At 47.4% G+C, this 14,887-nt stretch overlaps 1 protein-coding gene across 2 annotated transcripts in view; it reads left to right on the top strand.

The window, feature by feature from the left end:
• The window catches only part of KIF1C (kinesin family member 1C), a 1,865,342-nt gene that overhangs the window by 1,509,637 nt on the left and 340,818 nt on the right, over window positions 1–14,887 (top strand). For both annotated transcript variants that reach the window (XM_069643618.1, XM_069643608.1), the window contains exon 18: window positions 8,612–8,706. In XM_069643618.1, the coding sequence (XP_069499719.1) occupies window positions 8,612–8,706 (95 nt within the window). The remainder of the gene's footprint in view (window positions 1–8,611; window positions 8,707–14,887) is intronic.

The raw sequence follows: 14,887 nt of genomic DNA, 5'->3' as shown, positions 1-14,887 counted from the left end.
TGCATCTACCTAGTGCCACATGCCAGACTGAGCATGCATCCAATCCAAGAGTCGTTAGCGAAACAATGGTCACAAGCAAGCGGATTGTGGGATGATCTAGTGGTGGTTTCGCAACCTCTGATTCAATTGCTACCGTGGTGGACCTGAAACAATCGTTTGAAGGGAAAGCCTTTCAACACACCAGCGATCAAGGCCACTCTTACAACAGACACGTCAGTGACCGGGTAGGGAGCTCACTTCCTCCATCACACTGCTCACTGGGTGTGGACACAAGCACTAACCAGGAAACATATCAACCTTCTGGAACTACTAGCAGTCCTCGGAGCACTTCAAGCCTCGGCGCACACAACCGTCCCAGTCCTAACAGACAGTACCACAGCCATGTTTTATATAAACAAACGGGGGGGGGGAGACACTCTCCAGCGCTGTCCAAACTAGTCCAGAACATCTGGCTGTGGGCACTAAATAACGTATTTCTAGCTGCATGACATGTTCCTAGGAACTCAATTCTCTGGCAGATATGCTAAGCAGAAGTGCAATGCTACCCTCAGAGCACAACTCTGGAGAACGTACAATACCCAGATTACGTGTCCAGGTTTCACCAGAAAGGTTCCAAAGTAAATGCAATACTGATGAATTGGTATGGGATATTTGTGTATGCTTTTCCCACAACCTCTTCTCAAGAAAATAGTCCCCAAGCTACACCGATTCTAATAGCTCCCCTGTGGGCACGGCAAATGTGGTTCAACTACCTTCAAATGATGTCCCCGTGTTCGCCCTTGAAACTACCTTATTGAGACAATCTGTTAACTCGGGACCAAGAGATAACGCTACAACCATGCCATCAGACATTCAGACATTAAACTTAGCAGCTTGGCTCGCAAGGTCATTGAATTTGGTCACCTAAATCTAGACCAAAGGTGCATGGAAATGAACGGTCCATCGATCCAACTGACTGTTCACCACCTAACATCGTCAACTACCTTCTATATTTACTTGACTCGGGATTAGTCGTTAACTCAAAGTACACCTAGCGGCTCTCTTCGCTTACACCACATCTCAAAGCAAAATCTTGTGGTTGAAGGTGGCAGTAGTTAAAGCCTTATGGAGGGTGTTAAAAATGTATACGCTGCAGTTTATACTCCTACTCCTGGTTGGGACCTCAATATCATGCTCACAAGGCTCATGGGGGCTCCCCTCGTACCTCTGCACAAGGCCATCCTTAAACATCTGACATATTAAACAGCCTTTCTTGTAGTAATTACCGTTATCAGAAGGGTCAGTGAACTACAGGCTCGTTCAGTACAAGACCCCTTTATAATTTACACAAGGACAAAGTGGTGCTACTTATCCTCAATTTTTACTGAAATGTATATCAAAATTTAATGTGAACCAAACTATAGAACTTTGTGTTTTTTCCAAAACCCAACAAACGCAGCAGAAATAAGCCTTCATGAACTAGATGTGCGCAGAGGTGTCATGTTCTACCTTCAAAAGACTAAACCTATCTGGGAAAACAGATCATTTTTTTTGTATCTAGAGCCACTAGAAGAGAAGGTGGGACCCTATCTCTAAAGCAGCATTTTCTAAATGGATTGTCAACTGCATCAACTTTGCTATTCTCTTGCTAAGAGAATTTTGCCATTTAAGTCTAGAGCAAATTCAATTCGAGGCACCAGGAGTAACTCTAACCTTCATAGCAAATGTGCTACTAGATGCCATTTGCAAGGCTGCCACTTGGGAGTACAGTACACGCTTTCTCCCAACATTACTGTCTAGACACACATTCCAAGGGTGATACACAGGTGGGGACAAACAGTGTTGAAACATCTTTTTGTACCGCTACCTTCAAACAACCCACCTCCTTGTACAAGTACTGCTCGCTAATCTATACTAAGCATGTGATTCTAAGCAGATTCACAAGCCTCAGAAGGGATAAATCACTCACCGTAATCGTATTTCTGATGGTTGTATCTGCTTAGATTCACATGCATCCACCCATCCTCCCTTCTTGGAGTTGACAGTTCTGGGAGAAAAACATAGATCTTTCACACCTCATGGTCTCCACCTACACTAGACGCTTGAGGGATCATGGGTACAGGGTATGTCACACTAGGGTTCGTACTACAGACACACCTTGTCGAGTTCCCTTTTCGAACTTAAAATGTGCAATACTCCTCAGCTTCCACTAGATGTCAGCCTATGCAGAGCATGTGAATCTAAGCAGATAACAAGCATTAGAAATAAGATTATGGCGAGTTATGTATTATGTATGCATGCATGTGTGTGTATATGTATATATATATATATATATATATATATATATATTTCTGAGGCTTGTGGAATCTGCTTAGATCACATGCTGTGCATAGGCCGACATCTAGTGGAAGCTGCGGAGTATTACAGTTTGTTTTTCGAAAGTCGAAAATGGGCGTCGACACAGGCGTGCCAGTAATACTATCCCTAGTGTGACGTCCACTGTACCCAAGATCCCTCACGCGTGTAGGATCCTCAGATTGTTTTTTTCCGCCATACTGGTCGGAAGCATCTTGCGGAGTTCCCTGGCCTTAGCCATACTTTTGCTGTTATTATAATTATAATTCTTATTCATTCCCTTCCCCACCCCAACGTCGACCCTCAACCTCGACGACGGCTGGAGAAGTCATCGACCGTCGACTGCTGCACAACGGATCTGGGCCTCGGAAGGCCGCTGGCCTCGGCCCGGGCCTAGTAGGCCGCTGGCCTCGGCCCTTACAAGTAGGGAGAGTGGGGGGTGGTACATACTCTTCACTCTTGATATATATAGTTACATTTTATATATTCCTACACTTAGCAGCCCGCTGCCTTAAGGTGCGTATGGAGGGTACCCCTTTTCAATTCTGCCCCAAGTGCAATCGCAAATACCCTTGGGTCGACAGGCACGCCACGTGCAATCTCTGCTTGCCGAGGGATCACCCCGAAGCGAACTGCAGAGCGTGTAGTAGGTTTAAACCTAAGACACTTAAGGACCGTTCGACAAAGCGTTGGGCCCACCACGCCAGGCAGGAGGCCATGGCAGCGGAGGGCGCCTTCAGCGATGGCAGCGACGCCGTACTTTCGGACGGCGAGGGCATTATGGCGTCGAAAGACAGCCGGCGAGCGCAGGTCCCCGACCTCGGAAGGTCGTCCGGCAGGGCGGCTATGGGGAAGACCCCCGGCGACGCAAGCGCTACACACCTAACACACACTAAACACACTAAGACCAACCGGACCTCGACGACGTCGACTTCCCGGAAAGAGGCACAAAAAGAACGGTCCGACTCGGTGTCCTCTGGGCGCTCTCGATCGAGATCACCTCACGACGCAAGGCAATCATCCACTCTTGCCAAGAGTGCCTCGCTACACACATTAACGGAAGTTCAATCGTCGGGAGACGAAGACGACTTCCACCCCCAGGCCGCGCTCCAAGATACCGAGACCGCGGTTAACACCAGTGAGGCCCCACGCCCGAAGCACACAGATACCTCTCCAGACCCTCGGCGCCAGGCGTCGAAGGTCTCTGGGGCCTCCAAGGGACAGGGAAAACATTTTTCCACGCACGGGGAGGGGGGGAAACAGCGGAAAGCACAGCCTTCCACCCCTGTAAAGCCATCCTCTCACCCTAGGCAGACAAGTAAACACAAGTCTACCCTTGAAAAGTCCCATAAATCATCACCTGCTAAAGTAATACCCTGTTCCAAGGAATGGTCCAGTGAAGACATAGACAGGGTTATGTCTAGGATGTCTTCCTTGGCTGATTTTTATAAGAACCCAGAACACTTTCTTTCATATAACCCTCAAGGGGCCACACCCTCAGGCTCCTCCGATCCTATCCCGCTAAGTAAAAAGCCCCGGGTCGAAAGACCTGAACCCTTCGAGGTTCAGCCTTACTCCACTCCATATTCTACTCCACTCCCCAGTTACCAGGGACAAGTTTTCCCTGAAGAGGACCAGGAGTTTGAAATTATGGAAGAACAAACCGGGACAGATTACTATGCAGAGGATGAGGACCTGGAGGAGGGAGAAGATGAGCAGGAAATTTACAGAGTAGATTCCCCAGTACAAAGCGAAGCCCCAGTTACTGACTCTCCAGTTGATAACCAACCCCTCCTCAACGAGGTTCTCGCTCGAGCAGCGGAACACTTCCACATCGACACCCACGGTGTACAGGAGGAAAGGGACTTCGCGGAGGAGTTTGTAGGAGAGAGAAGACCGGTCGCTCAGACCATCCCTATCCTCAAATCCATCCAACGAAGAATAGATCCTTCCCTGGTGAATCCTAACCTCACCAGAGCTGTCAACCCCAGAATTGAAAAGATTTTCCGGGCAGCCCAGTCTGACCCTCTGTATATAAGGGGACATCTTAAACCAGATTCCCTAGTGGTGACCAACACTAGAAAAAGGGCTGGCACGCCCTTATCTTCATCAGAAGCTCCTCCCGACAAGGAGAGCAAAAAACTTTACGGGCTTGGCAGAAAGGTAGCCTCAACGTCCGCCTACCAAGCAAGGATTGCGAATTCCACCACCCTGTTGGCTAGTTACAATTGCCATCAATGGGAAGAAGTCGCGGCGCTCATTGCCTCTGCTCCAGAACCGTTAAAGGGCCAGCTGGCTCGGATCTCGGCAGAGGGGAGAGCCGTGTCTGGTTGCATTTTAAAAGCAACTTTCGACGCCGCTGACAACGCAGGGAGATTGATAGCAGAAGGTACTGTTATCAAGAGACATGCGTGGTTACGGCAGTCGGGATTCAAGACAGAAACCCAGGCTTCTTTAATAGACAAGCCAGTGGAACCCGACCTATTGTTTGGGAAAGCGGTCGAAGACGCACTTAAAAATGCCAAAGATGAATATGAGACTCTCAAATCCCTTGGCCAGCTTACCTACAAACCCCCTAACCAGAGGGGGAACAATAATTTTCGTCGCCCACGCGGCCAAAATTCACAAAGAGGCAACTATGCCCAGGGACAAGGTACACAATGGAATAACAACCAGCAGTCTACCCAGAGTTACGGCAGGGGTAACAAGAGAGGTCGTGGAAGAGGCAGAGGCAGCCCCAACAAGGGAGGTGGCACGCCTCCACCAAAACAGTGACGCTCAGTTCACGGTCCCTTGCCACGCAACCCCAGTAGGGGGACGCATTTCCACCTTCACCCAGGCTTGGGAAGGGATCACCTCAGACAGATGGGTGCTGTCAACAGTATCCGCAGGATATTGTATAGAACTACTGCAGCGTCCCCGGAATCATCCTCCACGACAAAGAGTGCACTCCCTAGAGCATCAAAGGATCCTTCTCGAGGAGATCGCCATTCTGCTAGAAAAGGACGCGATAGAACTCGTCCCAGGACACCAGGTAAACAAGGGTATCTATTCAACTTACTTCCTTGTGCCAAAGAAAGATTTGACAATGCGCCCAGTATTGGACTTACGGCCTGCCAACAAGTATGTCAAGCCCCAAAAATTCCGTATGACCACGCTACAAGAGGTAATCCCCCTCCTAAAAAGGGGGGATTACATGGCAACCTTGGATATGAAAGATGCTTATTTTCATATTTCCATGCTCCCAGCGCACAGAAAGTACTTGCGCTTCAAGGTGGACAGTCGCCACTACCAATTCAAGGTACTGCCCTTCGGGATAGCTTCAGCACCAAGGGTATTCACCAAGGTACTGGCGGTGGCGGCTGCACACCTACGCAGGGAGACAATCCCGGTGTACCCTTATCTGGACGACTGGCTCATAACGGGGGAAACCCCAGGAATTTGCAGGTCAAACATTCAGAGGACTATCGACCTCCTCCACGAATTAGGCTTCTCCATCAACGAGAAAAAGTCAAGTCTGGTGCCAAGCACCTCAAAACAGTTTCTAGGAGCTATCCTAGATACTCAGAAAGGATTGACCTTCCCTTCGGAAGAGAGAATTCGGAATATACTTCTGCAAATTCCGCATTATCAGTCAGGTCAACCGATAACAGTACGCAAAGCTATGCGGTTACTGGGCATGATGGCGTCATGCATTTACCTGGTCCCCCACGCGCGTCTGCGCATGCGTCCCATGCAGGAATGGTTGGCGAAACAGTGGTCTCAGGCAAGTGGTCTTTGGGACGATCTAGTGGTCGTTTCGCCAACACTCGTACAGAGCCTACACTGGTGGACAAGAGAGAATCTCGCAAAGGGGAAACCCTTTTACGATCCCGAAGTACAAGCCGTGGTGACTACAGATGCATGCCTGACTGGGTGGGGAGCTCACCATCTCCACCACACAGCTCAGGGTCTCTGGTCTCACTCAGTAGCCAAGAACCACATCAATATGCTAGAGCTTCTGGCAGTATTCCGAGCGCTAAGGGCGTTCGAGCCCCATATACTGAACTTGTCGGTGCAGATCAGGACGGACAGCACGACAGCCATGTTCTATCTGAACAAGCAAGGGGGGACTCGTTCGCCAAATCTGTCCAAGCTTGCCCAAAAAATATGGATATGGGCACTCAGACGGAACATCTTCCTGTCATCGCAACATGTTCCAGGGGAGCTCAATTCCCTAGCGGATGCTCTAAGCAGAGACTCCCTCCCAGAAGAACACGAATGGGTCCTTCACAGAAACGTAGTAGAAGATCTCTTCTCTCAGTGGGGTTTCCCCACTATAGACCTATTCGCCACAAGCGAAAACAAACAATGCCCAGGATTTGCATCCAGGTTCCCCCAGCCGGACTCCCAAGGGAATGCCCTGTGGATGAACTGGTCAGGGATGTTTGCGTACGCTTTTCCACCAACTCCTCTCATCAGGAAGGTGGTGTACAAGATGAACAAGGAATCGATGACGCTCATCCTAGTTGCTCCCATGTGGGCGAGACAACCATGGTTTCCACACCTACGCAGGATGGCGGTGTGCGAACCCATCAGACTCCCAGCCTGGTACAACCTACTGTCCCAGCAACAGGGTCAAACAGTGCATCAGGAACCCAACTCTATGAACCTAGCAGCATGGCTCCTGAAGTCATAGAGTTTGGACATCTCAAATTACCACAGAGGTGTATGGACATTCTAAAGGAGTCCAGGAAACCAAATACAAGGCACTGTTACTTTGATAAGTGGAAAAGATTCGTTATCTGGTGCCAGAATAAACAAATCAACCCGGTTGATTGCACTCCTTCCAACGTTGTGACATACATGCTCCACCTGCTGGATGCAGGGTTGGTTTTTAACTCGCTGAAAGTACACCTGGCAGCCCTCTCGGCTTACACCACATCCCATAACAAGGTCTCGTGGTGGAAAGTACCAGTGGTTAAAGCCTTCATGGAAGGAGTAAAGAGACTTCACCCTCCTATTTCGAACCCACCGCCAGGATGGGACCTCAACGTGGTGCTAGCTAAGCTCATGGGACCCCCATTCGAACCCATGCATAAAAGTAGTCTCAAACACCTGACTTATAAAACGGCCTTCTTAGTAGCCATTACCTCCATAAGAAGGGTCAGTGAAATTCAGGCTCTGTCAGTGCAGGATCCTTTCTTTACTGTCCACAAGGACAAACTGGTTTTACGCACACACCCTAGGTTCTCACCTAAATTCATATCCAAGTTCCATGTAAACCAGTCCATCGAGCTTCCGACTTTCTTCCAGAACCCGCAAAGCTCGGCTGAGGTGAAACTACACACCCTAGATGTGCGTAGGGCGGTCCTATACTATGTAAATAAAACCAGACCGCTAAGGAAAACAGATCAACTGTTTGTCTCCGTAGCTACAGGCAGAGAGGGGGATCGCGTCTCTAAGGGCGCTATCTCGAAGTGGATTATCAACTGTATACAGCTGTGTTACTCTCTTTCTGAAAAGACTCTGCCTTTTACGCCAAGGGCCCACTCTACTAGAGGCATTGGTGCCACTCTGGCTTTCATTGCAAATGTTCCCCTCGACACCATTTGCAAAGCAGCTACTTGGAGCTCTATTCACACTTTTACTCAGCATTACTGCATTGACACTCATTCCAAGACAGATACACAAGTGGGACAAGCGGTTCTAAGACACCTGTTTGCTCATGACCCTTCTCACATCCCACCTCCTTCTTCTGGTACTGCTCGCTAATCTATGCACAGCATGTGATCTAAGCAGATTCCACAAGCCTCAGAAGGGATACATTACTCACCGTAATCGTATTTCTGATGCTTGTATCTGCTTAGATTCACATGCGACCCACCCTTCCTCCCCTCCGAGAGAAGGCGCATGATTGCTTGTAGTCTTACCTTCTGTCTATCTGCTTGGATTATCTGTACTCACGCTACTCCTCATGCTTCCTCATGTCAGAAAAAAAAATACAATCTGAGGATCCTACACGCGTGAGGGATCTTGGATACAGTGGACGTCACACTAGGGATAGTATTACTGGCACGCCTGTGTCGACGCCCATTTTCGACTTTCGAAAAACAAACTGTAATACTCCGCAGCTTCCACTAGATGTCGGCCTATGCACAGCATGTGAATCTAAGCAGATACAAGCATCAGAAATACGATTACGGTGAGTAATGTATACAGAAATTCTGCACAGCAAGTGAAACAAAAAAGCTATCGTTTTTGCTTAGCTCATCTCTAACCTCCTTGTGTCCTTCAGAGTGGGCCAGGTGGATGTGGATATTAAACTGAGTGGCCAGTTCATCAAGGAGAAGCACTGCTTGTTTCGGTGCTGCACTAAAGACAACGGAGAAGGTAAGACCAAAGTTATTGTATTACTTCATGGAATCCATGCTTTCTGATCATTGGTTTCAAACTCACAGCTACAAGGTGGCAATAAATCATATTTGTCTATAAGAAACCTTCCGAATAATAAAAAAAAATGTATTTGCTGTATTTAGGAGGCACTTCGCATCCTTTCGCACACAATATAAAACATAGCAAAACACATAAACATAAAAAGATTAACATTTCATTTTAAAATTCCCACATACCAGAGTCACTTAAATGCATACACAGAATACATTTTAAGCAAAACATGAAAAGCGGAGGCCACCATTACATAATATTCTGCGCTAAATATTGCACTCCAAAACTGGTCAGAGTCATAGCTGGCAAATCTAGCATACCCCTGTAAAAATCCTGAAGGATGGCACAATTGGTCAAGATGTGCCCTGCTGTTTGAACTTGTAGGGTACCGTCACAGATGCGGCTCTCTGTGGATCCCTCTCCAGGCACCAGTATTTGCTAGTACTGGGAGGAGATCAAAGCGCAAACACAATATACAACGTATAAGAGCAGGCAGGCGGAGTGTAGTGTAAGTATTTCCTTGGGGAATACCCAAACAAACCCTGAGGTGTGTAGGTCTCATATTTACGCAGTTCTGCCAGCCTGTTCAAAGACGAGATTCAATCGAATGTGCGTGTTTCCCTATTGATGCTGTTCAGAAAAGGGGGAATATCCGATAAATAGAATAGATTGATGTCCTGACAGTGAGGTCCCGCCATGAGCTCAAGGTCCCGAAAGCAAACACTTTTGGATAGTCGGTCACTAAGACCGACTATCATAGTGTGCTGTATAATAATGAAGCCGTTGAGCTCCGATTAAATTTTATTTCAGCCCAAAGCTTACAGGCAGCTGTTTTCCACATGGATAGATGGGGACTGGAGGCCTAGTTCTAATATTGATGCCTCAACCGGATCAGCACTCGAACGATTCAGGAGTGAGAGTAACATTTTTGCTTCTAGCTTCGGCAGCCATAATACCGCCTTCAGGGGAAAAAATTCCAAGGCATATAGGATAGCTGGAATTATGGACACCTTGTATGCCATTATGAGGGCTTTGATGGAGCGACCACTGTTGTTTTTAATAACCCTCCTTATGGCCCACGACTTGCCCCATTCTCTATGCACTATCTGTTCCTCTAGGTGGGCTAAGGACTGGGAGGCCTCTAGATGGATAGCAAGGTACTTATAAGATTGGACTAATTCCAGGAGTAACATTTCTAAAGTCCATACAAAAGTGCCCCTAACCTTTATTTTCCTACCACAAGACATGATTATCGTCTTGCTGATGTTAATTTTTAAGCCGTTAATATTTGAATAGGATAGTAGTGAATTTAGTGATCACTGCCATCCAATGGCGGTCCTGTCCATAATAACCGTATCATCGGCATACATCAAATCCACCGTTTTGGTTTTACCAAATCGGGGAGGAAAATTGGAGGTGGATTTTAAAGACAAATCGAGGTCATGCACGTAGAGGTTCAATAGCAGGGGTGCAAACACACATCACTGCTTAAGCCCCACGTTTGTGTGATATTGCCCAGAAAGTGTTCCCTCTTGGGAAAGTCTAATTCTAACATTGGTGTCGCCCTATAATAGTTTTATAAATATAGCAAAGAGCAGTCAATACCCCATGCCAAACGTTTTCCCCATGGTTGTGAGCGAAACACACTGTTGAAGGCTGCGCTGTAGTCCACAACACATAGGTACAGCGGAGCCTCCGGATAGCGATACAGATCAGTTATAACAGTCTGGAGCAGCCAGGTGGAATGGGCGGTATTAAATCCCATTTCAAATCACTATTGATGTGGGCATGATGGGTGTTTTTTTCAACCTAGTCTGATAGCAGCTGCATCAGTAGTCCCGCAAAAGCTTGGAACTACAGTCCAACATCGCAAATAGTCGGTAGCAAACTGGTTCTGTTCTTAAACTCTGTTTGAAAACCGGCACCAATATAGAACCTCTCCACTAAGGGGGAATGGGGCTAACTTCAAATATGTGTAAAAAATATTTCTTCAGTAATGCGGCCCAGATCTATTTTTAGTACTGCAATACAAAGTCCATCGGGGCCCATGGCCCGTGATGTTTTAGTTTTTCTTATCCCTTCTAGATCTAATGAGGCTATATGGGAATGGACTAAGGAGTCGGCCATAGATGTAACTGTCCCAACATCTCTGTCCTCCAATGGGGACCAATACTGTTTCCCAATATATATGCCCCAGTCATCTTCTGCCATACAACAAACTTCTAGAGCCTCAGGGCTTGTATAGAATAGTCTAAGCATGTGCCAACAATTCTTTGTATCATGGGTTCTGATACAAATCTGGAATAATTGCCACCTAACAGATGTATGGCTATTTTTATGGGACTTCATCCATGCGTTACAGTGATTTATTTTATTGTGTTTACTTGTTCCCTATAGGGAAGGGTGTCCTCTGTCGTGTTACGCTTTCTAAATCACAGGGCGGCCCCAACTTCTTTTGTCTTTACTGAAATGGCCACATCATATCGGGCAACGGTTTTGAAAGTTTTAATCCGCTTGTATAAACTGCATAAGTGTTACAGTGGTACCGTGGAACAATACTCACGGACAGGAAATAGAATTATGCTCTAGTTTCTTTCTTGAACCTCTTCACTGGGGTCTCCTGATCACATGGCGACCTTTTCCCCTAGCCACCCCCCTATCTATTTGCTGTACAGACAGGACAGTGATTAGAGTAAAAGAGCAGTGCACTGCCCGGTAAGCGCCAAGCTGTAAAGGAGAAAGGCAGAAGGTAAGTAGTGGTAATTGATGAGAAAATATCTCCAAGTAGTAGTAATGGAACTGACTTGATAGTTATGCACCATTTCCTTTATCCTATGTGAGGTAAGGCTGCTCTATCTTTGGTACTACTGAGGGCAGAGGGTGGAGACTTCACCATTGGATAGATAAGAAACCAGCAAGAGGAAACATCCAGGAGATTGTAAAGGATAAAATAAAAAAGGGAAGGTTAGTAAGGACCTACCCGAACAGAACAAGGACGCTCTAACGAATCTTCAGATCACCAGATCTCAGCAGATCTTCTTTTCCTGTGAGGAGTCCCAAAGTCACGTTCACAGGAACATACAACAAAAGAAAGTACCAATATGGGTAAATCTAAGGCCAAAGGAATCCAAAATTCAATCCAATGAGGATGTCCGAGGTCAGAATGCTGAGGTCTGTTTGTAGGGATATCGGGTATTCAATGGTGTAGTATAGCAAGAGAACCCAGTTTTGCCACAGTCTGAAGGAGAGGGACTGTTTGCCGCAGGATGGGAATCAGGCTGAAAGTAAGTTGCCGCGGGACAGCAATGAGGCGATGGACTGGTTGCAGCTGAAGAATAGTTAGGCAGCAATGTCTGTATGTTGCGGGCAGCGTGGAACAATGCCGCGGAGCAGCGATGGAGCAGAGATGTCTGTGCCGCATGGAAACTATACCACATGGCGGTGACTAATGCCACGGTGAGGCAAGAAGCAATGCCGCGGGGCGGCGAGGAAGTCCAAAATTAGGAAAAGCAAATAGTGGACGTGTAGCAATAGCTGCAGAGGAATGAACAGCCCGAGGGTATCGGTGCAACTTCAATCAGAAGCACAGATTGCCGGAAGCGTTCTGTATAAATATGCAGCCGGAAGCTCCTCAGGGTTGTGTAGGCCCCTCGTGTCGGGTATCCATGGCAACAGTGGACGCAGGGAAAGCATGAGCAGAACGTTCCCTCAAGCGCCACGGGAACAGCCAGCAGTGCCATAAGGTGGAGGGAACCCTAAACTGAGCAATGCCTCCTTCAAATCAGATCATGTCCCTGTCTGCCTCAAAGAAGCATGGACCACTTTAAAAAAAAAAACACGCTCAACCCAACACCCAAGGAATTACAGACCCATCACCACGGTCCCTTTGTTGTTGAAAATTCAAGACAAAGCAGCGTACCTGCAGGTCCACAAATACCTGGAGTCAAATCAATTGCTTGGTCTCCGGCAGTCTGGCTTCGGTCCCGGCCATGGGACCGAAACTGCTTTACTGGACCTTAAAAACCAGACCCAAACACGCCCTCCTGCTGCTCCTTGACTTGTCCGCAGCTTTTGACTTGGTGGACCATGATACCCTATGCCACCACCTCTCTACCACCGTTTCTCCCAACGCTATAGCCTGGATTTCATCCTTTCTTAAAGAAAAAGCCATGAAAGTTTTCTCCGACCAGGCCTGTGTCAGCCCCAAACAGATCAAATGTGGAGTCCGACAAGGATCCTGCATTTCACCCACCCTCTACAACCTGTTCATGAGGCCCCTATTCAACAACCTTGACGCACTAGGCATCACATATACTAATTATGCTGATGATACGCAGGTCCTCATTCCCCTAACTGGTGACTATGAGGTTGATAGGGAATTACTAAACTCAATCTACACCACGTTATAAACGTGGATGGCGGAAAATTTGGCTTTGCATGAACAGTGAAAAAACTGAACTTCTATTTATCGGCTCACCAGAAACCCTCAAACTTGATGTAAAGTACAGTTCATTCTCGATTGATAACACCTCCATCCCTGTATCACATGCGGTAAAAACCCTGGGGGTCTACTTGAAAGTTAACCTTTCAATGGTCAGACATGTTAACGCCATTGCGTTCGCCTCGGCCTACCATTCAAAATTGATCACTACAGCAAGACCCTTCCTGACTCACCAGAACTGCCTCACCATAACCAGAGCAGTAATTGGGTCACGGCTTGATTACTGCAACACCCTCCTGGCAGGCACCTCTGGAAAAAACATCAGGAAACTTTAGACGGCACAAAACGATGCACTCAGGGTGGCCCCTGGCATTTCCAAGCGGGACCACATCTCAGCAACCTGGAAATCAGTCCACTTGCTCCCCATCAGGGAATGTATCATTTTCAAGACCCTCGTCCACAAATGTCTCCACAACACCGCCCACCTCGACTGCTCTCAGCAAGTTACCATACCTTCCACAGACAGACCCACAAGAACCACCTACACAAACCGTATCACCATTGCTAAGACCCTTGGGGCACGAGCAGGAGGGTCCAGTTTCACAGTCATTGCAGCTACTAATTGGAACTCCCTACTGCCCCTCCTGAGAAGCATTGAATCGCACACAGCATTTAGGAAAGCAGTCAAAACACTTCTGTTTGTCTGAATCTGTTCCCAATTTACTATGTTACCTGCACGTTGTACACTATTCTTTTCCATGATTTGTTACCCGTCTAGGCTAATTGGGCCCTCGCTCTCTAACCATGAGCAAGGCCTCTTACCTGTAACTAAGACATCTTCTTGAAACAGCGCCTTGATGCCCGTGGGCTGTATATATGGCAGGTTGTGACAATAACCCCTGAGGCCAGAACACCTCTCTCAGTTGGCCCAGATCCCAATGGCACATCTCTACTACAGACTGACCTCTGGCAACTGCTTTGTTAAAAGCGCCCATGTTGGCGCCAGACCATATTAACCTGTTCCCCTCCAGGTTTACCTGTAGACTTTCCCTCAGGAAATGTGTAGGTTTACCCATCTCCACATTACAAAATAATCTCATTATGACATGGTCACTCATGCTCACACATTGAGTGGTTAATACAGGCAATGTTTTCATAATGGCTGCATTCACAAATATAAAATCAATTCTGCTACAATTGGCCCCATTAAACTTTACATCAGATGCTCTCGGAGGCAGGGTGGTCAGATCAAAAGTCCCCATTAGTTCACGCCACTCCCTTGCACGTTTTAATAATGATACACCCACTTGGGTCCTCTGTGGGTTGATCACTTCAGCTAGGCAAGCTACGTTAGTCTCAGCCAGGATAATCCCCCCATGCTTTGCTTTTGACAACCAGCCCTGCAGTGTATCGTGTACAATATCCGTAATCTTAATTGTCTCTCTCCCCCCTGGGGGAAGGGGGTCATATAGAGTTAACACTAGGGTGCCTCCATCCTTCAACAGGTCTTGAAGAACGGCTGTCAGTACACATTAGTCTTCTCTCATCCCTCCAAGGGGAGTAAGTGAATACTCACACATGGCCCTGATACAACGTCCACCCCTAGGTCGGCCAGTTATGGGAGGGGGAGAGAGATGAAAGAACATAGAGTACCTGTCCAATAGGAATGCCAAAGTAAGCCATGTT

This window comes from Ambystoma mexicanum, chromosome 1p, assembly GCF_040938575.1.
Source record: "Ambystoma mexicanum isolate Mex_15411 chromosome 1p, UKY_AmexF1_1, whole genome shotgun sequence".
Classification (NCBI taxonomy): domain Eukaryota; kingdom Metazoa; phylum Chordata; class Amphibia; order Caudata; family Ambystomatidae; genus Ambystoma; species Ambystoma mexicanum.
The sequence above is the reverse complement of the archived record's forward strand: the minus strand, read 5'-3'. Positions and strand labels throughout refer to the sequence as shown.